The following is a 26660-nucleotide window of genomic DNA, read 5'->3' on the forward strand; positions in this document are numbered from 1 at the left end:
ATCACGAGCCCCTCCTGGGGGGGATGGGCGTGTTACTCGTCTGATTACAGACGTTACTACGCCTCCCATTCCTGCGTGGTCGGATTCTTCGGATCCGTAGGTGGTAACTCTGCCTGAAATCAGTATACTTGCTTTCAGGAGTTGTTACCCATCCTACCATGGATATAGCATGGTTGGTTAATACTATTGCATATTGGGTTGATGCATTTGTAACGTTTTTTCCCCTCCAACACGTCGGGGGTTCAAATGTATTTGGTCGCTCACGTAATATATGCTGTTGTCATAGGTGGAAATGCCTATATTGGATACCAGTCTCCTAACTTTCAGAGTTCCGGCTGCGACTGTATCCTCCGTAATACCCTATGGCTGCGCTCTGGGAATGCAGAGGTGCAGATACCATCTTTAGGGTTGATATTGTTTGGTCCTGACCTTGACAAGATTGTAGTAACATTGGCAGTATTACTAACGACAAGTTTACCGCTTTCAGCTATGCCCACTACAAGGCCTCAGACTAAGTCTGTTAAGTCTTTTTTGTCCTCTGGGTCAGCCTAAAGGTCTGTTTCTTCGTAGACTGTCGGCATCTACAAGGGCCGACATATCCAGTACCGAGCAGGCCTGGACTGCCAGCCGATCCTGCTTCTGAACCTACGGATATCTCTTCAGTCTGACGGGACAGGCCTACAACTGGGAGATACCGATTTTCTCAGTTCGCCCGGTATTAGTGTCAAGTTGCCGCGGCTACGTGGGTAGGAGAGTACGCCCTCTTTACAAGGGCCTTACAGATCCAGAAAGCTATGCAGTTGTTGCGGTAAGCGGAGCTAATTAGGCCATCCCCACTATCTCAGTGAGGGACTGGTTGTTCTGTTTTCTTTCTGGTGCGGTGGCTGAATGGTCCTCTTTGGCCTATTCTCTGTCTCAATTCCCTGAACCAGTTCCTAAAGCTACCTGGGCTCAGGAGGAAATCCCTATGCTCCATCATACGATGTTTGGAACCTGGGGACTTTAGGGTATCACTGGATATACAGGACGCGTGCCTACGGGTACTTACAGAGACCTTTCCTCAGCATGGGCTGAGGTTTGCTGTATCACAGCAACACTTACAATTTTTCAAGCTCTGCCTGTTGGGACTGTCCTCAGCCCCACAGGGGTTTACCAGCGTTTTGGATTTTCTGACAGTTCTTCTGTTCAGTATATCCCAATGCTCCTGTACCTGGACGGCCTCCTGCTCTTAGCGGGATCACCGGAGTACTTTACGGCCAGGTCAGGATGACTGTGGCTTCTTCAGGGTGCAGACGTTTAATCAACGGGGAAAAAGTCCTCCCTGCATCCCTCTCTGGGTATTCTTCATCTAGGATCCCTGCTGGATTCTCAGAATCTGAGAATTCTTCTGGCGTAAGACGGAATCTCCTCTCTTCCATTAGGAGTACATGGTTGTCTGCGCAGTCGACAGATGTCTTTACACTCTGGGATGCATGGTGGAATGGGCTCAGTTCCATTCCAGGCCTTTCCATAATTGGCTCATCTCCAGATGGAATGAGTTTTTTCTGTCGGATAACTGTTCAAACGATGATGCTCTCTCCGGAGGCAAGTCGGTCCCTGTCCGGGTGGCTATGGCCATCTCGTCCAGGGTTTTCTTTGCTAGGGACAGTGTCTGGATCGAATCCTTTTCAGTGCAGTTGGACGTCTGTCGATTCCACCCTGTCAATTAACTTACTCTGGCATAACTCTTGTTTCCCGGTGAACCTGAAAAGGTTCAGTCCGACAGGGTCAGGACAGTGGCTTCCTTTTTAGCAACACTGTTCGTTGGGTGGCAATGACAGGTATGTCACATATTCGGACATAGTCCGAGGGTCTCCTCCCGACCATCTCGGCAGCGTTCATTTCAGAAGCTCTCCATTGGGAAGCGGGAGTCCTCAGCCGTCACGACGTGCATCCCGGGGACTAGTCTCTTCCCCAAGAGAGGTTTCATCTCCTGGTGAGCAGGGGGGGCCCCCCTGAGGTGACCCTCATGGCCTTCTGACTTTATCACACTATGGTGTTACAGTTCAGCTCTGGGGATTCTGAAGCAAACTTCAGCGACTCTTTGTCGGTGAAGTGGTCCTTCCATTTTGTGTACCTGTGTTCTCCGGTCTCCCTTCTTCCTCGAGGTCTTTGGAAGTGTTTTCAATCGAGACGGAGATGCTTTCCTGCTGGTGGCTCCTGATTGCCCCAGATGTCAGGGGTACTTGGATCTTCGGAGTCTCTACATCGATACTCCATCCCTGATGCTTCACTGCCCGGACCTGTTGTCTCAGGGTCCTTGGTTTTGCCTTGGACCTGGGTCGTTTGTCTTTGACTGTGTCCTTACAGTGGTCTTACGGCTTCCCTGGCTTTGTCATCGTTGGAATGATTAGAGCACATGGATCAGCTTTTGCTGGGACCTACCACAAACTGTGGCAGCCATAAATCTTATGGTATTGTACCTGTCGATACAATCCTCCGGTGTCCAGGATTTCCAGATATTCTGGCATTCCTTCCGGCTGGCTTGGGTTTCACACTTGGCCTGGTCTTCCTGACAGTGCGGATCTCTACACTGTCAGTATGGTTAAGATATGGAATTGCTTCACTCTGGTATCCAGTTCATCCTTTGGAGTGTTTTCTTGATTATGCCTCCATTTGTCCTCCCTAGGGACTCCTTGGGAGTAAGTAGTGGTTCTTCGTTACCTCCGGGGACAGTCAATGGAACCGCTGGTTGTGATAGCCATTACATGGTCTATTGCTTAGGCTCTCTCTTTCTCTCAGGGTGTTTATATCAACCAGGAGAGTGTCTGAATTGGGAGCGTTCTCATGTGGCTCCCTCTTCTGGAGGGCATCATGTCAGGGTGGGAGTTGCTCTCGCCCTGTGTTTCTTCTTAGTGATTTTCAGGTTCCATATTATTCTGGAACTTATGGTACGGCCATTCTGTCCCCAGTCCTCTCGGCTGGTGTGGCCTCATTGACTGTGGTCTGGCCTCTTTGGATTTATGTGAACCGTTCAGGTTCCTTACGGAAATCGGACTCCTTATTGGTGGTCTGAGATTTCTGGTTTTCACAGGAAAGGATGGCCGGCCTATAACCAAATGTTGGCTTGGATGGCCTCGTAGGTCTTCCTCAGGGGCCTATCCATGGGTAGGCCTTCCTGTTGTTGATGCTTGTTTTTTCTCGGGCCATGTGACCCTCGTGTGCGGCTCGCTGTGGCGCCTCGGCTGTTTTGCCTTACTAGGTGGCCACGTGGTCTTCTGTCCACACCTTTTTAAGGTTCTAGGCATTGGTTTCCTTTGCCTCTCAGGATGCTTCCTTTTTGGCGACTGATTCTCCTCTCAGCACAGGAGCGTCCCCACCCTTGGTTGAACTGCTTTGGGACATCCCCAAGGTCAACCCTGTGGACCCCCTATGGACCCTGAAGTAGAAAACAAGAGATATGGTAAGAACTTACCTTTGTTATCTCTGTTTCTACGAAGTCCATAGGGTCCACAGGGCGCCCGCCCTGACGCACCTGGCTTCATATGGGCTGTGTGGCTGGTCACCGGTTTTCCGTCTCCCATTTCGGTGAGTATGGTTATTGAGTGTTCCAGTTTTCTCTCTCTTTTTCTCTCCTCCTCCGGCCTTTGGCTACTTACAAACTGAGGTGCCTCTGGCTTGGGGGTGGGGTTATAGGGAGAGTGGACCCAGTGCATCCTGGGAGCTAAAAGCTTTAACTGCGTGGTGCCCGGATTTGGTTCCCAACCTATACCCCAAGGTCAACCCTGTGGACCCTATGGACTTCGTAGAAACAGAGATAACAAAGGTAAGTTCTTACCATATCTCTTGTTATTGCCATTCTGTGCTATTAAATCTGATTTAACTTCTTTTCAGACACCAATACAATTTCTCCAGACTTCTTGCTCTTTTTAATGTTCTGCAGCTCAAAAAGGAATTTCAGGTTTCCCTATATTTCTGTCTGAGCGATCACATAATACCAATGCCAATGTGTATATACAGCACGTGTACAGCCAGAGGGAGTGGTATAACCAGCCTGATCTGCCAATGTGTGTATATACAGCACGTGTACAGCCAGAGGGAGTGGTATAACCAGCCTGATCTGCCAATGTGTGTATATACAGCACACGTACAGCCAGAGGGAGTGGTATAACCAGCCTGATCTGCCAATGTGTGTATATACAGCACACGTACAGCCAGAGGGAGTGGTATAACCAGCCTGATCTGCCAATGTGTGTATATACAGCACACGTACAGCCAGAGGGAGTGGTATAACCAGCCTGATCTGCCAATGTGTGTATATACAGCACACGTACAGCCAGAGGGAGTGGTATAACCAGCCTGATCTGCCAATGTGTGTATATACAGCACACGTACAGCCAGAGGGAGTGGTATAACCAGCCTGATCTGCCAATGTGTGTATATACAGCATGTGTACAGCCAGAGGGAGTGGTATAACCAGCCTTATCTGCCAATGTGTGTGTATACAGCACACGTACAGCCAGAGGGAGTGGTATAACCAGCCTGATCTGCCAATGTGTGTATATACAGCACGTGTACAGCCAGAGGGAGTGGTATAACCAGCCTGATCTGCCAATGTGTGTGTATACAGCACACGTACAGCCAGAGGGAGTGGTATAACCAGCCTGATCTGCCAATGTGTGTATATACAGCACGTGTACAGCCAGAGGGAGTGGTATAACCAGCCTGATCTGCCAATGTGTGTATATACAGCACACGTACAGCCAGAGGGAGTGGTATAACCAGCCTGATCTGCCAATGTGTGTGTATACAGCACACGTACAGCCAGAGGGAGTGGTATAACCAGCCTGATCTGCCAATGTGTGTATATACAGCACGTGTACAGCCAGAGGGAGTGGTATAACCAGCCTGATCTGCCTATGTGTGCGCGTATATATATATATATATATATATATATATATATATAGGTGCAGGTGTGAGTACAGAGGATTTGACTCAGGAATGGTTATGTACAAGGTGCCATCATGTACCGGGCCCCTTACAGGACCCTGGCCTTCATTGCGGATCGCCTGGCGGCCCCCATAGTTGTAACCAACTTGAGGTTACCTCAACATACCATCCTTCCCTCTCAGGGTATCTTACAGTTTACCCCTGTGGCACAGACTGTCGCTCCCTACCGGGGTACATGCAATTCCCTCAGGTACCACAACAGTCTGTCATTTCCCTTGCAGGGATTTCCACAACAGCCACCCTGGGTTGATTTTGTTTCTAGGAAACCCAGGAAGGTGTAATAAATGCCCTGTCAGTCTGCACTGCTGTCTAACGCAGATCGTCAGCCAAGGGAGAAAGTGATAATGTATCTGACTCCTTTCCCTGTCACACGAGGGGGAGCCTAAATCAAGTATTAACATCCCTGCTTTGGTGCTGGCGGTCAAGTCCATCCTGGTTATTAGAGGATGCCGAACCTGCACCTAAATCACATCACCCTCAGTTTAAGCTTTAAAGTGTCTTCGGCTGTTTTCCCCTCTCTGACTGACGGGTGGATCACATGGCGGGGGTCTGGTAATCGCCAGATAAGAGGTGTCACTAAAGCGTTTGGCCTCATGTTACCCATTCCCAGAGGGTCATTGCAAGTATTAAGAATCCACCGCAGGAGGTGATTCCTATGTTACTCGTTTGATTATGAGCGTTACTACGCCTCCCATCCCTGCCCGGACGGATTCTACGAATAAGTAGGTGGTAGTTTTGCCTGAAATCAATATACTTGCTTTCAGGAGCGGTTGCCCATCCAACCATGGCTATCGCATGGGTGGCTAATGGTTTTGAGAGCTGGGCTGATGCATTTGTAGACCTTTTTTCCCTCAAAAGTTTCTGGGGATCAGATGTCTTTTGTTGTTCACATTCAAGTTGTTGTTTCCTATGTTGGAGTAACAACATTGGATGCCAGTCTCCTAATCTCCAGGGTTTCGGCCACGACTGTATCTGCCCACCATTCCCTATGGCTGCGCTCCTGGAAGGCAGAGGTGGACTCCAAGATAGGCCTTAAAATGGATACCCTATAATGGGGAGATCTTGTTTGGCCCTGACCTTGACAAGATTGTAGCAACATTGGCCGTATCACAAACGACATTTCCGCCTTCAGCTACTTCCACTACAAGGCCTCGGACTACATCTGTTAAGTCCTTTAGTCCTCAAGGAAAGCCTAAAGGTCAGTCCTTTTCCTAGGCTGTCTGCCTCCGCGAGGGCCGCCATACCTGGAACTTCAGATGCTCTGCTTCTAAATCTTCAGGATAAATCTTCAGCCTGATGGGACAGGCCTTCATCTGGGGGATCCCAGAGTGAGATACCGACTTTTTCAGTTCGCCCAGTGCTGGTGTCAAGTCACCACGGATGCTTGGGTAAGAGATTGGGTCTCTCACGGGTGCGCCTTCTTATTGCTCAGACCGCCTCCCCACATGTTTTGCTACACAGGCTCTTCTTCAGACCCGAAACAGGCCTTACAAATCCAGAAAGCTATACAGTCCTTGCAGTAAGCAGGGGCAATAATGCCAGCCCCACTATCTCAGCGAGGGACTGGTCATTCTACTTTCTGGTTCAGAGGCCGAATGGTTCTCATTGGTCTATCCTCTATCTCCAATCCCTGAACCAAATCCTAAAGGTGCCTAGGTTCAGGAGGGAACCCCTACGCTCCATCATCCGAGCTATGGAACCTGGGGACTTTATGGTATCGCTGGATATTCAGGACTCGTACCTACCTATAGTGCCCTCTCTTCGGCGTTATCTCAGGTTTGCTGTGCCATACCAACACTTCCAATTTTTAGGCTCTGTCCTTTGGACTGTCCACAACCCCACCGGGGTTTACCAGATTTATGGTTTTTATGACAGCCCACCTGTTCAGGGTATCCGACTGCTCCTGTATCTGGACAGCCTCCTGCTCTAAGCATGATCATCAAGGTACTTCAAAGCCATTTCCAGTTAACCATTGCTTTCCTTCACAAGAACGAATGGTTAATCAACTGGGACAAAGTCCTCCCTGATTCGCTCACAGGGTATGATTCACCTGGGAGCCCTGCTGGATTCTCAGAATCAGAGAATCCTGACGTGAGACAAGATCTCTACTCTTCAACTACAAGTGCGCGGATGTCTCCCACAGTTGACGAGTGTCATTACACTCAGTAATGCGGCTTTTGGAATCCAGGGTGTCTACCTTCGGAAAGGGTGGAATATGCTCAGTTCATTCCAGGCCTGAAGAAGAAAATGAGAGATACTGTATGGTAAGAACTTACCCTTGTTATCTCTTTCTTCGAAGTCCATAGGGTTCGCAGGGCACCTGCCCTGACGCACCTGGCTTCATATGGGCTGTGTTACTGGTCACCGGTTTCCCGTCTCCTTCTCTGAGTATGGTTCTTGAGTGTTCCAGTTTTTCTCTTTCTTTCCTCCTCCGACCTTTGGCTACTTACAAACTAAGGTGCCTCTAGCTTGGGGCAGGGTTATAGGGAGAGTGGACCCAGTGCATCCTGGGAGCTGAAAGCATTAACTGCGTGGTACCCGGATTTGCTTCTCAACCCATACCCCAAGGTCAACCCTGTGGACCATATGGACTTCGAAGAAAGGGAGATAACAAGGGGTAAGTTCTTACCATAACTCTCATTATACAGCACTTGTACAGCCAGAGGGAGTGGGGTATAACCAGCTTGATCTGCCGATGTGTGTGTGTGTGTATATAGCACATGTGCAGCCATAGCCAGAGGAAAGCTCTCATTGGGAAACATACCACTGTGTGATCAGACTATCTCCAGAATTGGGGGTGTTATACCACTGTGAATACCTTCTTATTGTGTATTCATTTTTCAAATAAAATGTATAATCCTAGCATGTGACAACACATATACATAGAGAGGAAGATGCAGATATATTGCCAGTGGTGTCATGTTATGGACGTATAAAAATATCTATACGGCCCAAATTGCCTTGAATTGTTCTGCACAGGAAAATAGTACAGGGGAGAGCACATTAGTAGCGAAGCTGTAATAATTAAATACTTTGTATATTTGTGTGTGTATATATACTGTATGTATGTGTGTGTGTTTTTTATACGTGTGTGTATGTATGATATATATATAATTATACACGCTCATACATTAGTGTGTGTATATAAATCTGAATTAGAGCAATATTTTCGGGAGAGGATGCTGTAAACCTGTCAGCAATAAAATCACCCTGTAGTAAATTGCATCTGTCTGATCCTGACCTAAAACAGGGATGGGGAACCTCAGGCCCGGGGGCCGTATAAGACCCTCGTAATCATTTGGTCTGGCCCTCGGAGCTTTTTATACTAGCCTCACCTGGCTAGCAGGGTGCCTAGAATGGAACCCTGCAGCCAGAATCTATGCAGCAGTGACGCCGGGAGCGTCCTTAGGACGCTTCAGATGGTCACACCGCAGCCCTTACAACACCGCCCCTGTGTGACATAATGCGGAGGGGGCAGGGGATGCACCGGGCCTGAAAATAATGTTATATATATATATATAATATCTCAAAATGGCCCTAAGCATTTTTTTTTTTTTTTCGTTTTACTTATTTTTAGATGTCTGCCATTTATAACCGTTTTTTATGCTTTGAGTTACTCGACAGATTTATATCTGATGCCAAATAAACCAAACTTCACAAAAATCATAAATGAATCCTGATGAGTATGACGTAAATCTCTGAGATTCTTACTACTAGAATAAGCCCCTTTGTAGGGCGTGTTATTGTTGCGCAGTTGCCGTAGATTGAATGTGACTATTATTGACAGGAGAATCAGTCCATACAGAGGAGACTGCAGCAGGCCAAAAAAGAGCTGGAGAAGCTGGAAAGAGAGGAGGAGGGGACCCAACAGGTGCTGTGACCCTACAGGTTCCCACCATACCGCTCTGTGTCCATACTGTGCTGCATGCTTCTGGCTCCCTGCATGTCCCTTACTCCATCACCCACATTATCCCCCCTCAAACATGGAGACCTGTGTTGTGGTTTCGAGGGGAAATGGGGAAAGGTTGGACAGCGGTGTCCATGGTCCTGAAACCAAGAACCCAATAGGCTCAGATTACAGCAGGTAATGTTTTATGGCCCGATTACAGATGGGAGACTTACAGCCCAGCTGACTCATTAAACTCTCCGTATAGGGGCATATAGATTGCACACTCTCCTCCTCTCACTAATGGCGCAGTCCATACTGTTCCTACCAAGCATAGGTCTTCCTACAGATCCAGCACAGGCCTTCCATCACCTAACGTGATTGTGTTCCTGTTCCATCCTCCCTTTACTAGCATCAGGTGTGCCCAGCACTAGTCACCAGGAACAGGGTCTGCTCTTCTCCAGCCTTCCTGATATACCTGGTTTGCTGGAACTGCCTGTTACTGAGTTCTTGCCCTCGTACCTATACAGTTGGCGGTTGTGTGGTATTTGGCTATTGGTTAGTAATTGCTCATCAGAGACCTCACTATAGCAGTTCTGTTACAGACCTCGTAGCATTGTATATTCAGCACTCCGTAACTTTAACCATTTCAGGGCTGCAGAGTATTGCTTAGATCCAGTTACACTGCATAATAATCTCTTTCATATGTTGTCACTTCTGTGATGGAGACGAGCGATGTTGGGATTTACAGTAAATCCGACCATTTCGATATTCCAGTTAAACCTTTACTCCACGATTCTACAGAGTGTTTGTGAATTCGCTTCTCATGGAGTTTATAGTCTTATGAATAGAGCTGGGATGGTGTGTACGTTCAGGGACGGTGCTGTTGCCGGAGGTCTGGACACTTATGGCCAAATGCTACCGGTGTAGAAAGCCGAATATTTTACAGTATCGTTTTGCTCATCTTTGCTCCGTAATATTATGTAGCTGTAATAAGACGTATCCAATTCCACCTGAGCTTCTCTTCCCCCACGGTCCTTGTGTTACCACAAGCTTCTCTCTAAATTACTCTGTCTTGTGTTACAGTGAGACCCAAACCAGAGCGAAGATTCCCGCTGGCTAGAGACAAACGGGAGCGTCCGAAAGGGAAAACGTGAAGAGACTGATTCTGGCTCAGTACAAGAAGTTGGAATGAGCCCCCTGCTTCCTCCCTATGCTCCCAATTACTTTCCAGTCATTGTGTATCCATTAAATTCTGCGTTGCAGCTACGTGTTTGATTTTTTTTTTTAATTTTTTTTTTTAAATAAAGACAATTAAGAGAGTTGTGGTATATGTTTCACTTTCCACACATTGCCCCTATTCTGCCTCTTCTCGAAGTCCCTGGACGATCATCCTCCTATAATTTCTTATGGTGTCTGTGTAGGTCTGGATATGTTTCAGTCCCGCACTAGTGAGGATCTCCCACCACAGAAATACACCAGAATGTACTGTAGCTGTATTGCTAGTTTCCCTGGTTTTAGGAAGCGATCCTTGTACGTAGCGGGGTGTTTTGTTACACATTTGTCTGGTCATGAAACAGAATGAAAACACAAGTGGGTGTGGCCTTAATAGATCAGAATCTCGGGCAAAGAAATGCGTTGTAGCCGATACACCTGAAAAAACGAGGAAAATGCTGAAAATCTTGTTGATGTAATTGGAGGAATCGGTTTACACAAGCAAGGCAATGAGCGTTGTATTTGTGTTTCCTTTCATCCAATCTAGAATACTAGGAATATAGAGGCTCAGTAATGACATTTTGGCACTTTAAAGATGGCTGAAAAGTCTAAACTTTATCCCCATATATCCTCTTCAGCCTCCTGGGTTTGTCTGTGTGTGTTTTTGTGCTGCCCAGCGTTATCTGCATACTTCTATTTCTGCAGAAGCACCAGATTCAGTCCTCTGGCCTGTGAGGTATTGGAGTGAGTTGATACAGATTCTGTCCCTGAGGTTTCCTGAAGTTTAGGTGAAGATTCCAACAGAGGATTTAAGGGTCTATTTAACTAGGTGAACAGGTCCCGTTTTGCATGTGGAAACTGTAGTTGTCAGAAGTTGTTGCTGTACTGATGTCGCCACTATCCATGCATCGAGTAGGAGCTAATACCATCTTTAGTCCGCTGAGTCATGCTCCTTCCTACAAGGAGATCCCGGTGTGCATGTGCAGTAACACTGCTGAGCAGGAGGGTCATGGTATCTGAACAACAAAACCATGAAATACAACAAGGTAATAGAACAAAAAGGTCAGGAGCAAGCGGGAGGGCGTTCAATGTCTACAAGGACTTCAGAGAAACAGATTTATCTGGTAAGAACCAAAGTCTTGTTTTCTCTTTCAGCTCCTGGGGGACATTGGAGACCATGGGGACGTCCCAAAGCTGTCCACATAGGGAGGGAACGCTCTTCAGCTGCATGGAGAACCCTACACCCAAAACCAGAATCCCTGCAGGCAATGAATCAAATCGGTAGAATCGGATAAAGTGTGTGTGGAAGACCAGGTCGCAGCCCGGCAAAGTTCCTCCGCTGAGGCACCAAGCCAAGCTGCCCAGGAAGTCCAGACCAACCGGCTATAATGGACAACAACCAAATGAGGAACTGTAAGGTTATCTACAGTGTAAGCCTGGAAGATGAGCCCCCGAATCCATTTAGTTTAGTTTTGAAGCTGACCAACCCCTCTTAATCACAGCATACAGAACAAAGAGGGAGTGCCAAATTCTGAGCTCTATCCACGTAAATGCAGAGGGATTGAACCACGTCCTGAGAAACGAAAGATGGGTCCCCCGCATCCGGGACAGTAAGAACCACAATGTACCGATTTAATATGGAATCGATACCACCACCACCTTTGGAAGAAAAGGCAGAGTAGTGCATATCACCACTCCAGGAACGCTAGCACAGAGCACTAGGGGTGGTGGCTTCCTGGGGAACACTACTGGCTACTTTCAACTATACCATGTGTGAGCTTGACATGGCCTTTTGTAACACTGAGAAGCGCACTCTCTCCTATGAGATCACTTCCGGGTCACACCACTTTGCTGAGCGCCAGAAGATTGAGTGCTGCCATGGGATTCAGTGTGAGTGCTGCAGCGTAGGAGCCTGCACGATCTCCTATAACGCTGGCCACCATTGGCCCTGCTAAGCCCCTGCTGTGGTGACTTATTGGTTAGAAATAGTTGAGTGATTTAGCGATTGATGTATGAAGCAGTGTAAAAAGTGGAGAAGTTGCCCATAGCAACCAGTGAGCTTCGGTGTAGCATTTATCAAGTACATTCTATAAAATGATTGGTTGCTATGGGCAATTTCTCCACTCTCTAGTTTGCTAAATACACCAACCCCTTAGATACATCGCTCCTTAGAGTAGTGTTGCTGAGCCTGCTGGAGGAAAGGGAATGTAAAAAATGTCACCCTGTGTGTGTGGAATATCTAATAAAACATTACACAATGAGCGTGTGCAAACTGTCACGAAGTCCATAGAAAGCCAGGCTCAGCCCCTGATCAAATGAAATAATATCCTGGGTATTGTTATCAATATGGGAGAAACATTTCTCCAAGGAAAACTTTGTTCAAACACCAGATAGAAGCGTTCCACATCTGTGTGAATATACAGGGTACATCGGCTGAGCCTTCATGTGACACGGAGTCTGGGGATTCTTGTGGCGCTCGACCCATCACATAAGTGAGGAAATCCGAGAGGATCATTTGATATTAAAGTGGTTGATGTGTTACTGAAACACAACTGCAGGCATCGATGCCACCCCGCCTTCCTCTTACCAAGATCCACTTGGCAGGGCTCAATGGAAAACCAGAGTGATTATAGTATAGATCTCATCAACAGAGAATTGTATGGGTAAAAGACTTTCACCTGAAGACTTCTCGCTATGTATCTATCTATTTCTACTTCAGGGTCCATAGGGTATCCACAGGATACCTTGGGGTACAGGTGATGACGTCAGGGATCGGGCACCATAGAGTTAAGTTTTCAGCCTCCCAGGATGCACTAGGGTCCCCCTCCTATACCCCGCCCCCGAGCCAAGGCATTTGTTTCGTTTTTTTACGCCATCAACAGTTCCTTAGGTTTGCAATCCACAACGATCACTTCCAGTTCCGGGCGTTACCTTTTGGGCTGGCGACAGCACCACGTGTGTTCACCACATGACGATCATGGTGGCTTCCTTGCAGCTGCAGGGAGTCCGCATGTTGCCGTACCTGGACGACCTTCTGTTGGTAGCAGGATCTCCAGAGCTCCTTCTACGCCACTTGGACCTGACGATTGCGGTACTCCAACGGCACGGCTGGTTAATAAACTGGCAGAAGTCCACCCTGATCCCGTCTCAGAGGATTCTGCACCTTGGAGCCTTATTGGACTCCGGACAGCAAAGGATCTTTGTGATGGGGGAAAAGATCTCTGCCTTACAGTTGAGGGTGCGCAGTTGTCTGCAGAGTCGCCGGGTGTCTCTGCATTCGGCGATGAGGTTACTGGGCTCCATGGTGGAATATGCCCAGTTTCACTCCAGACCTCTGCAGCAATTGATCCTGTCCAAATGGAATAGACTGCCTCAGAGTCTAAGGTCCCAGACAATGTTGCTCACTCTGGAGGTTCGCCTGTCCCTAGCCTGGTGGTTGCAGACGACCCATCTCAACAAGGGTCGTCCGTTTTGGGTGGCGAACTGGGTTCTATTAACGATGGACGCCAGTCTTCGGGGCTGGGGAGCGGTCTCGGGTCCACACTTGTTCCAGGGCAGATGGACGCAGGCGGAAAAGGAGCTTCTGATAAACATCTTGGAACTCCGCGCCGTTTTCAATGCTCTCCAGTAGGCCCATCGGGTTCTCCATGGTCGTCCCGTGCAGGTCCAGTCGGACAACGCCACCACCATGGCCTACATAAATCGGCAAGGAGGAACCCGAAGTCGGGTGGCACTCGTGGAGGTGTCCCGCATCCTGATCTGGGCGGAGCGCAATCTCCCGGCCATATCAGCGGTATTCATCCCGGGAGTCCTCAACTGGGAGGCCGACTTTCTCAGTCGCCAGGACGTTCATCTGGGGGAATGGTCTCTGCACCAGGACGTCTTTCAACTTCTGGTGGACAGGTGGGGTCTTCCAGAGATCGACCTCATGGAGTCACGGCACAACAAGTTGCCGGTGTACGGGTCTCGCACAAGAGACGAAAAGGCGTCTCTGGTGGATGCTCTGTCCGTCCAGTGGACTTTCCGGTTTGCCCATCTCTTTCCTCCGTTTTCACTTCCACGGGTAATCCGGAAATTCAAACAGGAAGGAGGGACGCTCCTGTTGATAGCTCCCGCGTGGCCCAGACGGCACTGGTTCTCAGACCTTCAGGGTCTGTCCGTGGTCATCCCTCTGCGGTTGCTGCTACGACCGGACCTACTGTCACAGGGTCCTTGTCTTCACCCAGACCTGACTCGGCTGTCTTTGACGGCGTAGCTGTTGAGATGGCCATGTTAAGGTCCAGGGGTTTTTCCAGCTCTGTAGTACGCACTATGCTGCGAGCTCGGAAACAGTCTTCTGCAAGAATATACCATCGTGTGTGGCATACGTTCTTCCAATGGTGTCGACCGAGAGGTTATGCACCTCTGGAATTCCGTCTGTCTAGAGTGCTAGCCTTCCTACAGGCGGGACTAGACCATGGGCTTCGCCTTGCTTCTTTGAAGGTGCAGGTGTCTGCCCTATCTGTCTGGTTCCATCGTAGGATTGCTACAATCCCAGATGTGCGCACCTTTATGCAAGGTGTTCTAAGAATTCAGCCGCCATTTGTTCCACCGGTGGCGCCTTGGGATTTAGCTGTGGTCCTGAGGGCTCTCCAGGGACCGCCGTTTGAACCACTGGGCTCAGTGGATCTTAAATGGCTGACAGCTAAAACAATTTTCCTTCTGGCAATCGCTTCAGCCAGACGTGTTTCTGATCTAGGGGCTCTCTCTTGTAGACCCCTTTCTTGATTTTTCATGGGAACAGGGCGGTGCTGCGCACTCGTCCTGATTTTCTTCCCAAACTTGTTTCCCGTTTCCATATCAACGAGGAAATCGTTGTGCCGGCTTTTAACTCACCTGACCTGTCGGTGGGTGAGGCCACTTTGGACGTTGTGCGGGCCTTAAAGATTTATGTTGACCGCACTTCTTCGTTTAGGAAGTCGGACGCCTTGTTTGTCCTCTATGGCTTCCGTAAAAAGGGTTGGCCTGCTTCAAAGCAAACTTTGGCAGCTTGGATCCGTATGGCCATTTCAGAAGCTTATCTTCATGAAGGCCTGCCGGTTCCATCCTCTGTGAGGGCTCATTCCACTAGGTTTGTGGGTCCTTCGTGGGCAGCTTGACGTGGTCCCTCTGCAGTCCAGATCTGCAAGGCTGCCACGTGGTCCTCGGTCCATATGTTTGTGAGGTATTACGCGTTTGACACCTTTGCCTCTCAGGATGCTTCCTTCGGGCGGCGGATTCTCCTTTCAGCATAGGAGCGTCCCCAACCTTGAAGGATACTGTTTTGGGACATCCCCAAGGTATCCTGTGGATATCCTATGGACCCTGAAGTAGAAAATATGAGATATGGTAAGAACTTACCTTTGTTATCTCTATTTCTATGAAGTCCATAGGGTTCCACAGGACTGTCGCACCTGTGCTGCAGATGGGCTTTACTCTGGTCACCGGTTTTTCCGTCTCCCTCTGGTGAGAATGTGGTTCTTGTCTGTGTCCAGATCTTTTTTCTCTCTCTTCCTTCTCCTCCTTCGGCCTATGGCTTGGTACGTAACTGAGATGCCTTGGCTCGGGGGCGGGGTATAGGAGGGGGACCCTAGTGCGTCCTGGGAGGCTGAAAACTTAACTCTATGGTGCCCGATGTCATCACCTATACCCCAAGGTATCCTGTGGAACCCTATGGACTTCGTAGAAATAGAGATAACAAAGGTAAGTTCTTACCATATCTCATATTATTTAGAGAGAATTTTCTCAATGGTTTTCAGTGCCGAAAACTGATGTATCTGTGGCCGCACTGTCTATTAGACTATTCAGGTCTACTAAAATATCCTATGGATAGAAAATACACCATTCTTCAGAAACGCTGCTTAAGTCTCACTATGTTTAGAGAGCACTTAGAGCTGTAATTCCCAGGGTGGGCGCTAAGAGGCGAGCAGGAGACTTGCTAAGTTCTGGGTCCTTATGTGCGGTGAGGGCAGCAGTATGAAGGGGAAGAGGCTACATGTGGGGAGATGAGTGACCGCATCGCAGCCAAGCTGAAGAGGTCAGAGACTGGAGAGGGGTCTGGAGAAATATCGGGGAGGGGGTGGCAGGAGGTAGTGGTGTAGTACAGGGATAATAGCATGATGTTATTGGTACAATATGAGTAGCTCTCTAATTCCATTCATCTGATATTAGTATTGTGACTCTCCACCTTGTGGAACTGCAAGTCCCAGCAGGTAACAGAAGTAGTTTTGTCTGCATATACAAGAGGAATCAGTATAAATTGTATATAGCTGTATATCTGCACGAGCTGCCAGGGAGGGAGGGAGTGCCCATTTGTCACCATTGCTTTCCTTTATCATCCATCTGGGGGATGCCTTACAGATGGGTTATGTGTAGTGATGGGTGGAGTCGGACACTATATGAAAACCAGCTCCCACCCTCTATATAACCCCTCTCTAACCACCGTAAGCTCAGTCTTGTTTTTGGTGCCTTTGGAGAAGGCACTAGCTGGATGGGTCCTAGCTTTTAGTTAATGTTTGTCGCCTGTCTCCAGGGACTAAATGCCCAATTTCAAACATAAAATAAAACTGAGTAGGAGTTATATAGATTAGAAGGTTTTGTGTGAACCGTTGTCCCACTCTAAAGACCCCTGAGAGCGTCGCCAAACTAGCATGTCCCTGGGGGGGTCTCTCCAATCCAGACACACAGCTGAGGGGGTCGTAGGCAAAAAGGTAAGGTTTAAACTAAAGTGCTAAACCTTGCTCCCTGGCATACTGCTTTTGATCAGATTGGCCAGGGCTCCGATGGAGCAGGCTGGTCTCACACATCTAGGGGCGGTTAGCACAACACTGTTTCAAACCTTCACTGAGGGTTACAGAAGCAGCAATATGTGACTACTTTATGAGAGCGAGGGATTCGTTCTGGTTCCAAGACACCGCTGACACGTTCAGCCCCACAGCAGTGACTTTCTCAGGTGCGACCACAATCAGGAGAAGGTTGCAGGCTGGTTAGAAGTGCTGAGGTGCCAGCGGCGGGTGATGTCATAAAGGACAGCGGAGGCTCGAGGACTTGAGTATATCACCGCTTAGTGGTGACGTCATCAGGCGGGCCGTCAATGCTGGGGAATTGCAGATGTCCTGAATTAACAAGACACTGCGGCCGGCCACGCTTCCGTTCCCCCAGGTATTTATTAGCAAGATTGGAGGCTGTTGTAGGCAGGCCGCTAAGGACCATGGAGACGGTCACTGGGGGATGGAGGCTTGACAAGCAGATCGCTGTAAACCAGGATTTGTACCATGTGTAGTTAACCTGGTGACATTGGCTTAGTGTTATAAGCATAGTTACTGCACTGTTATCATTGATAGTCAGGCAATACCTTTCAGGGGTATATGTGTATGTACATATATATATATATTATATATGCAGCTCAGAGTAAAAGGGTCACTGAAAAATAACTAAGGTAGCTATCAGGGTTGGACCCGGGTAATGGTGCAGTGTAAACGGCACAACCTGGGCTATCTGACCTTGGTCATGCCTATAATGAGCTGATTGGTGGTTGTGGAGCAGTCACCTCCCACTTTTTATGACCTTACCGGTTTAGCAGGGCAGACCTGGGTTCAGTGTGAACAGGGCTGACCTGGGAGTAACCCAGATCGAAGGTGCAGTGTAAATGGGGTCTGACCTGGGTTGGAACCATGTCCAAAAACCCAAGTCGGACTTGGGTTTTTTTTTTTTAAATCCAATAATTTTTTATTAACTTTTGTTTTGAATATACAATAATGAACATTAGTAAACACTAATACATTGTAAACGTTACAATGATAAAAATAAGACAATAAACAAAAAAAGGGAAAGACAAAAATACATGTGTAGTTTCATTTCTTACTATTCAAATATATCTGTACATTACATTCTTTCCTCTGTATATAGAGCAAATAAAAATGTTGATCTGGTATATATAATCATAATAGTGACAGCAATTACAGCATCTCACATATAGTACTGTATTCTATTCCAAGGAATTGCTCAGTGTTGCAGCCCCCGAATGGTTATATGGGGAGTCTAGCCATCTGTCCCATACCTTATAGTACTTCTGAGATATACCTCTAGCAGTATAGACATATTTTTCATGTGCTGCATCCGCTCCAACTAGAGATATCCAGGTTGTCAGATCTGGCCCAGCATTTGCCATCCAATCCCTTGCTATACATACTTTGGCAAGCGCACAGGGATTATTAGTAAACGTATAGCAGGTTTGTCAATTGCGTCTGCATTCATTACAGCCAAAATACATGCCGCAGGGGTAAGAATATCCCCATAGAAACAATCACCCTGAGTACGATTTGCCAAAAGGAATTTACTACAGGACATAACCATAACAGATGCCAAAAATTACCCCGGGACAAAATGCATTTGGGACACTTTGAACCTGTCCTGCCCCCTAGTCTCAGTAATCGGACAGGTGTCATATATACTCTATGTAATATGAAATACTATATCTGCTGACATCTGACAGACATAGTGGCTAGGCATGGACTAGCAAGAGCTACACTCCAGTCCTCCTCTGCCAATACCCCAACGTCATTTTCCCATTGTTTTATAGATATTAAATCAGACTTATGATGCTTGTTCAATAAATTAGTATAAATCACAAATATCACACGACTAGTACTAATGGATTGTAATAGAGTTTTAATAGGAGATTCCTGTATAATCAAAGGGGCTTCAGAGAATTGGGCATTAATAGCAAGACTAAGCTGAAGATAATGATTGGGGACATCTACCTCAAGTTGCAATTGATGAAATGACTTTAGAACTCCCGCCTGAAATATCTGTCCCAGGGACACTACGTCCCACTGACCCCATGTTTCTCCGACCTGTAGGGCAGAGAGCTCCTTAAGGTTATTGGCATGAGCTAGCGGAGTATCTGGATCTATGCCTTCTGCCTGCAGTATACGCGAGACAAGTCTCCAAATATTGATGGCCGCTTATAAAAGGGCATACTAACTATGTGTATATTTATATTATCACTCAAGAGTAGACACAATGGCGATAGACCAGTCTTGGACTCAGCCAGTAAGGATTCAGATGTTTTATCATCCATTCCCATATATGTGATAATTGTGCGGCATATTAATATAATTTGAAAAGGGGTAGCGCCAGACCACCACAATCACGAGGTCGTTAAAGTGTCCAATTTAATCCTAACTCTTTTGTTAACCCAGAGTAATGAGGACAACAGACCATCAATTTGTTTGAAACATTTCTGAGGGATATATACTGGGGAGTGATTCAAAATGTAGAGGATTTTGGGTTGGAGAAACATTTTGACAAAATTTACTCTGCCCGTTAAAGTTAGTGGCAATTTACTCCATATCGGGACGCGGGACTTGAGATATTCAATCTGCGGCTGTACGTTCAGTGATATATACTTTTGAGGTGTATTAGAGATCCAGATTCCCAGGTATTTAAACGAATCCACCCACTCTAGGGGAAGATTTATGATAGGATCATTGGGGCGAGGCCCCCTGAATGGAAGGAAACAGGATTTGTCTCAATTAATTAATCTGAGTATTTCCCAAATAAATCAATAATTTCAAGGGCCTTAGGCATAGAGGTCTCATATTGCGAGATAAAGAGTAGTATGTCGTCCGCATAAAGTGCAATGTAATCTATCCTTGAACCTAGCTGAAACCCGTGAATATTTGATTGATCTCTAATCATACAGGCCAGAGGCTCAATAGCCATAGCAAATAAAATGGGTGACAGGGTACATCCCTGCCTTGTTCCCCTATAAAGTGAAAATGATGTAGACACAAAACCGTTCACAGACACCCTCGCCACAGGATTCATATATAAGAGTTTTACCCACTTAATGTATCCCGGGCCAATACCAAAGCGTTCCATGGTTTCCCAAAGAAACAACCACTCAACCGCATCGAACGCCTTAGCGGCATCCAATGAGACAATAATGGAGGTTTGTGCATCATCCCATTTTAACTGTAATCGGTGTAAATTGACAGCCGTGGACTTACCAGGCATAAAGCCTGTCTGATCAGAGTGAATCAGTTGGGTTATAACCTGATTAATCCTGGAGGCCAATACTTTTGCTAGGATTTTTATATCTGTGGGGAGTAGTGATATAGGTCTATATGAATCTGGCCTAGTGGTGTCTTTGTCCGGCTTAGGTAATACAATTATTAATGCCTCAGACTTAGATTTAGGTAATGTATTATTCATGTACATTTGATTAAAAAGCTCAAATAATTGGGGTACAAGTATTTTATTATGTTTTTTGTATAGCTCAGGTGGGATCCTATCTAACCCTGGGGCTTTACCATTGGGAAACGAGTTTAAGGCCACCTAAATTACTTCTAATGTCAAGGGTGAATCCAGCAAATCCCTCGCCTCCGGAGAGAGTGTCGGAAGGGAAATAGCAGACAGGAATTCTCTCACTACTGGTTGAGTATAGACGAACCTAGATTTGTATAATTGATGATAATACCTTACAAATTCTTCTGCTATCTCTGGGGTTCGCACACATGCAACATTATCTGAACCAACTAATGTAACCACCGTATTGGATGACTTTTGTTCTATTCGAGCCAGGTCAGCTAAATATGATCCAGGTCTATCACCTGTTGCATATTGTAAATGTGAAGGAAAGAAAATGTTATATCGGGCCTTGTCCATTAAGCAATCCCTTCATAATTTTTGTGCATCATACCATGCTCTTTTATTTGCTTCTGATCCGTCAGAAATGTAGGCTAACTCTAAAGATTTGCAGGAAGCTTTCAGATCAACTTCAGTTTTTTTATAGGAAGACTTTAAATTAGCAACTTTCTGAATTAAAGAACCTCTTAGGAATGACTTAAAGGTATCCCAGATAATCGCAGCAGATGCAGTGCCATTATTTAATTAAAAAATTCTTTCCATGCGGCCTCTAATTCCGCCCCAGATCCCATGCAAAACAACCAGAACTGGTTAAATTTCCAGAATTGTTGACCCCGTTGTCCCTCCATGTCCAGTCTCATAAATTATCTTATGAACTCTTGGTAATAAACCTGATGTAACTAATGCCATATCTATCCTGGAAAATTATGAGTGTGTATAGTAGAAACAAGAATATTGTCTCACATTAGGATATCTCATCCTCCAAGCATCGACCAAGCCCATTCCCTGGACCATATTTGAAAAATCAGATCACCTCCCCTGTGTACCTGGAGCAGACACTCTATGCCTGTCTAACAATGGGTCTAGGACATTATTAAAATCCCCCAGGCACAAGGCAGGTGTGTCCGGGAATATGGCCAAAAATTCAGCCACCTTTTTGAGAACCTCATGTGAATATGGTGGTGGGATGTATACGGCCAATAATAGTACAGATAAAGAGTTAATTTTGCATTTTAGGAACACATATCTACCCCAGGCATCACACTGCACCTGCTCCATTGAAAATTGGACAGATTTACGCACTAGTATGGACACAGCCCTGGATGCAGAAGTGTGCGTAGAATGATATGTCCAGCCAATCCACGGCTTTTTCAAAGACATTAATTTCCCTCCAATCAAATGAGTCTCCACCAGACAGATTATATCTGAGGCATACTGTTCACCTGTCTGAACACTAATGATCTCTTGACTTTATCATTTAAACCCCTCACGTTCCAAGTGAGAATATTAACCTTTGGCAATGCCGTCATTTGATATACCTTAGAGAATATTTAAACAGCTTTGGAAACGTACAGAGAAAGTGTATACAATACCACACATAGCAGAAGGAAACCATTACACACAAAAAATAAATAAAATATCCCATACCAACTGATATGAGCCCTTTCCCTAAAACCTCCCCCACCCTGTATACCAAACCCAACCTAGGCATACCTTGTACCTGAACACCCTTCCCCACACTATTAAACTAAACTAGGCAATACAATTATATTATATATTACCTTACTACTAATAAAATAACAAGCAAAATATATAATGGCAATAGACCATAGCACATGGAGGTCTCCAGACACGGAGTAAACCCCCGGGATTAGACAAACTTCTTTGAAAATTCCAGTGTAAAATTAGTCTGTACCTAACCAGTGGAACACACCTGGTAATTTATCTATAAGAGATTAGAAATCCCAAGACATAAATGTTGTAAATGCATATAGTACCCAGGCAATATGGAATAACAGATATTAGAAAAATATCCGTAGATACATGATGTCAGCAGCAGTTGACCCTTATATATATATATATATATATATATACTTTCTCCATTCAAGTACTGGGAGCATTAGACTAGCCGTGTAACAACAATGACAGATGTAGTGCAAGATATCATGATGCCAATCATTAGCCATTGCATCCCTGGTGGGTCTGCGGCGATCCAGCCAGAGCGCCGCCTCCTGCGGAGTTGTGAAGAATTTGGTTTCACCATCAGCAACTACTCAGAGTTTAGATGGGTATAACATGGCGTAGGAAATATTGAGGTCCCGTAGACGCCTTTTAATTGGGAGAAATTGGGCCCTGTCCTTTTGTATTTCCATAGCAAAATCCGGGAACACTGAGACACGAGTCCCGTTCCATTGTAATGGACCACTAGTGCGGGCCAATCTGAGGACAGAGTCCCGGTCGCGATAGTGCAGGAACTTAGATATTAGAGTACGCAGTGGCGCCCCAGGTGGCAGGGGTCTAGAAGGCACCCTGTGAGCTCTCTCAATTGTAAAATATGGTGAGAAAGAAGTAGAGCCAAACGTGTCAGACAGCCATTTTTCCAGGAATTTTTCGGGGTTGGGACCCTCCTTCTCTGACAACCCCACGAATCGGATATTATTTTGCCTTAGGCGACCCTCCATGTCAGACATTTTCCTCTGTATGGAAAGAAGCTGTGAATCCACAGAATCGACTCGGACACCTAAAGGTGCTATCTTATCCTCCAGGGTTGAAGTGCGGGTTTCCACCTCGCCAACTCTCTCACGCACACACTGCAGGTCATGGTGTATAATTGATAGATCTGACTGCACTTTTCCAATTTTTTCTGACATCCTGGTCTCACAAGCTGTCACTGCCTCAAGAACGCGTTGAAGCGCAGCGTCTGATGGCTCAACCGAGGCCGCCGACTGCTGGGGATGCAGGAGCGGAGCTATCTCCCTGTGCAGTAGAAGTGGACTGAGCAGGGGGTACCCTGGAGAATTTCTCCAACTTTGCCGCAGCAGCAGAATTTTTCCCCATCATGAGAGTGTATATGAGAGGGGCTGATCATATATTACTGTATAGAGCTGAGAAGTAGTAATGTAGAGGAGTATATAAAAGGCGTCTCTCTTTTTTATATAGATGAGAACTGTAACAATACTAGCAGTGTCAGGAGGTATGGAGAGGAAGAGGCTGGTCCCACCTGTATAACTCTGTGCATGTGCTGTAGCACTGCACTGCAGTAGAAGCGCCAGGACTGGGGCCACTTTAGAGAACAGAGGGGATTACTCTCACCCTCTGCCACTTCAGGGAGACCACGTGAAGGAGCGTCAGTCTGCCGCTAGCCGCCGGGAAGGAGCGCCTCCAGTCAGATGCCAGCCGCCGCCGGGACTCCGCACATGCAGGGAACATGGTGCCGGCGTGACACACAGGCAGGCCCCGTCTCCTTCCACCTCACCCCGCCGGGTAAGGCAGCCCTCGCAGCCACTACCAAGCCGGTCACCGCGGTCACAGTATCCTCCGCTAGCCAGACACCGCTATGGGATCCCGGGGGAGTTGTCAGGATTTCAGTGCCGGATATATGGATCCGGAGAGCACACCAAGATGTGTGTTACCTTACGCTCTCTGTGGCCACGCCCCCCGGACTTAGGTTTTTGATGGAATTGAGGTATCAGATGGCGAGATCTTTAAATAAATTGGCACCGTCTGCGGGAACCACAGCCACTAAAAAGCGGTCACATTCCTCTACAGTTTTTCCAGGAGAAGAGGCCTCTGCTTCTCAGGAAGAGGGGGAATTGGTTTATGACTGGGTAGACGCCTCAAATTGGCAGGGTGATTCCCAGTCACATTCAGGAGTTTGTCTGCTGATAGATGCTGTAACAGAAACTTTGCAGTTACAGGAGGCAGCTGTGCCAGAGGCTAGTGGGTAGTTTCTTTAAACGAAAGAAGAAACATGTTTTGTTTTCTCATTTCGAAGAAATATGAAAGGAAGCCTGGTTAAAACCTGATTGAAGATTCCGTATTCCTAAGAAGTATAAAGGTCTTTACCCTTTTGCTGAAAAGGATACCAAACAATGGGAAGTTCCTCCTATGGTGGATGCTCCTATTGCTGGGTTGGTTAAGAATACGGTTATTCCCACTTCTCAGTCGGTAACTCTATGGATAGGAACTCCTTTTCATCTGATCAGATTTCGGAAGCCCTTACCTATTTAGGTGATGCTCTGTTAAACACTGTTCAAATACAGTCTCATATATCTGCCTTAGCTGTTTCCACCAGGCGTTCGCTGTGGCTTAAAACATGGAAGGCAGACAGAATCCAAACATGCCTTAGAGGCATTACCTTTTGAAGAAAGTTCTTTGTGCCATAACTATCTAAGATTATTTATCAGGTTACAGGAGGAAAAATACATTTTCTGCCTGTAAATACACCTAAAACAAAGACTCCTAAGTTTTGTTCATATCAGTATGAAGGTAAGGGAAGATTTCAGGTCTTCTGTGGTGCATATGGGGGTGCCCGGAAGGGGACCTTTTTGGGGACGTGGTGGTCCCAGCACATGTCAACCTGCTGCTAAACCACCAGGAAAATCAAATTGACTATCACGGGACTGGGTCCCGTCCTCCGGTGGGCGGTCGCTTACTCAGGTTCAAGGAGGATTGGATTCTTTCCAATCCAGATTCTTGGGTAAGTCGAATAATCACCAGAGGTTAGATTTTGGATCTGGAAGGTTCTGTTCCAAAAAGATTCTTTTCCACTCTTCTCTCAGTTGTAGAAAAGCAATTTACGAAAGTTATGGCACACATGATCTCCCTACTAGGAGAGGAGGGATAAATGTGTTGGCTTATCTGGACGTTGCTAAAAGCTCCCTCGATGGCTCTATTACAACAACACCTTCAGGTTACAGTAGACATGCTCCAGAGATTTGGCTGGTCAATCAATTTTCCCAAATCAAATTTAATTCCATCCCAGAGGATGGTATTTTTGGGTTTACTCTTTGACACCCTGTGTCACAAGATATTTCTTCCTCAGGCAAAGATTCAGGATCTGCAATCCAGAATAAGGATAATTTTTCGTATGTCATATGTCTCGGCTCTAAGAGCCATGCAGATATTGGGAAAAATGGTAGCTTCATTTGAAGCAGTTCCTTTTGCCAGGTTCTACAGAATAAATTGCTTCATCGATGGGTAAAATCTGACCCTTGATTCAACAAGCAGATCTTCAGATTATCACCTTAGACACGGAGGTCTCTTCAGTGGTGGCTGAAGGAGGAAAATTTCAACAAGGGTTGCCAATTGTCAGTAAAAGACTGGACCATTGTCACCACAGATGCCAGTCTTATAGGCTGGGGGGCAGTGGTTCTGGAAGACACTTGCAAGGGCTTTGGTCTGTCCAAGAGACCTTTGTGCCTATCAATATATTGGAATTAAGGGCAAGTCGTTATGCACTGATTCAGGCTCAGGAGTGTCTAAAGAATTTACCAGTACGAATACAATCTGACAATGCCACAGCAGTGGCTTACATCAACAAGCAGGGTGGCACACACAGCTGGCTCGCAATGAGGGAGGTTTTGCACATTGGGCCTGATTCAGAGCCGCTTGTAAGCGGCCGCTCGTTCGCTCCGAGAGATGTTCGCACAACTGCGCATGAGTATGGGTCGTAATGCGCATGCGCCAACCAGTCAGTGCGATCGGAAATCGAGAGCTCGCCAAATAGCAAGTGCCTGCTAATTTGAGTGACAGGATGAGGCGTTTGTGGGTGGTAACAGGGGAAGGTGCTTGAAAACGGGGAGTGGAGATCCGAATGCAGGCGTGCCAAACGGTCAAAACGGGCATTTTAAGGGTGTGCATAATTAACAAAGCAGCGTCATCGACCACGTCACATGGTTGTCTCTTAGCCTGAACTGCTCACATGATTGCGGTAGGAAAAACCTACCACAAGCACTGTGAGCAGTTCAGATGCCTTTCGATGTACTCAATTAATCAAATAAATAGCGGAGATGACGTAGGATGCGAGCGGCCAGGGGTCATCTTTACAAAATAGCGAGCGCATGTTTCGTTCGCTCGCTCAGACATAGAGGCGTCAACAGACCGCAAAGAGCGAGCGCTCAATTTAAATAGCCGGCCCCTTTTTCTGAACGAGCGAGCGCAAATAGCGTCCGGCTCTGAATCAGGCCCATACTTAATTGGGCAGAAAATTGGGTATCGGCTATTTCAGCAATTTACATTCCAGGGGTGGACAACAGGGAGGCGGACTTTAACTTAATTACACCAGGAGGTATTTGTGGAAATAGTAGCCAGATGGGGATCTCCAGATATAGATTTGATGACTTCTCATTTAAACAAGAAGCTTCCAAGGTACGGATCTCTGTTTCGGGACCCTCAAGCA

The 26660-nt window shown here is 46.7% G+C and overlaps 1 protein-coding gene across 2 annotated transcripts in view; it reads left to right on the forward strand.

The window, feature by feature from the left end:
• LOC148431161 (uncharacterized) overlaps window positions 1-10198 on the forward strand; it is a 79138-nt gene extending 68940 nt beyond the window's left edge. The window contains exons 18-19 of one of the 2 annotated variants that reach the window (XM_088466259.1): window positions 8777-8860; window positions 9962-10198. In XM_088466259.1, coding sequence (XP_088322385.1) covers window positions 8777-8860; window positions 9962-9964 — 87 coding nt within the window. In that variant the 3' untranslated portion in view covers window positions 9965-10198. The remainder of the gene's footprint in view (window positions 1-8776; window positions 8861-9961) is intronic. The other variant, XM_088466260.1, reaches the window with a different exon arrangement.
• The last annotated feature ends 16462 nt before the right edge of the window (window positions 10199-26660 follow it).

The sequence above is a fragment of the Taudactylus pleione genome, unplaced genomic scaffold (genome assembly GCF_031769625.1).
Source record: "Taudactylus pleione unplaced genomic scaffold, aTauple2 ptg002745l, whole genome shotgun sequence".
NCBI classification, from domain to species: Eukaryota; Metazoa; Chordata; class Amphibia; order Anura; family Myobatrachidae; genus Taudactylus; species Taudactylus pleione.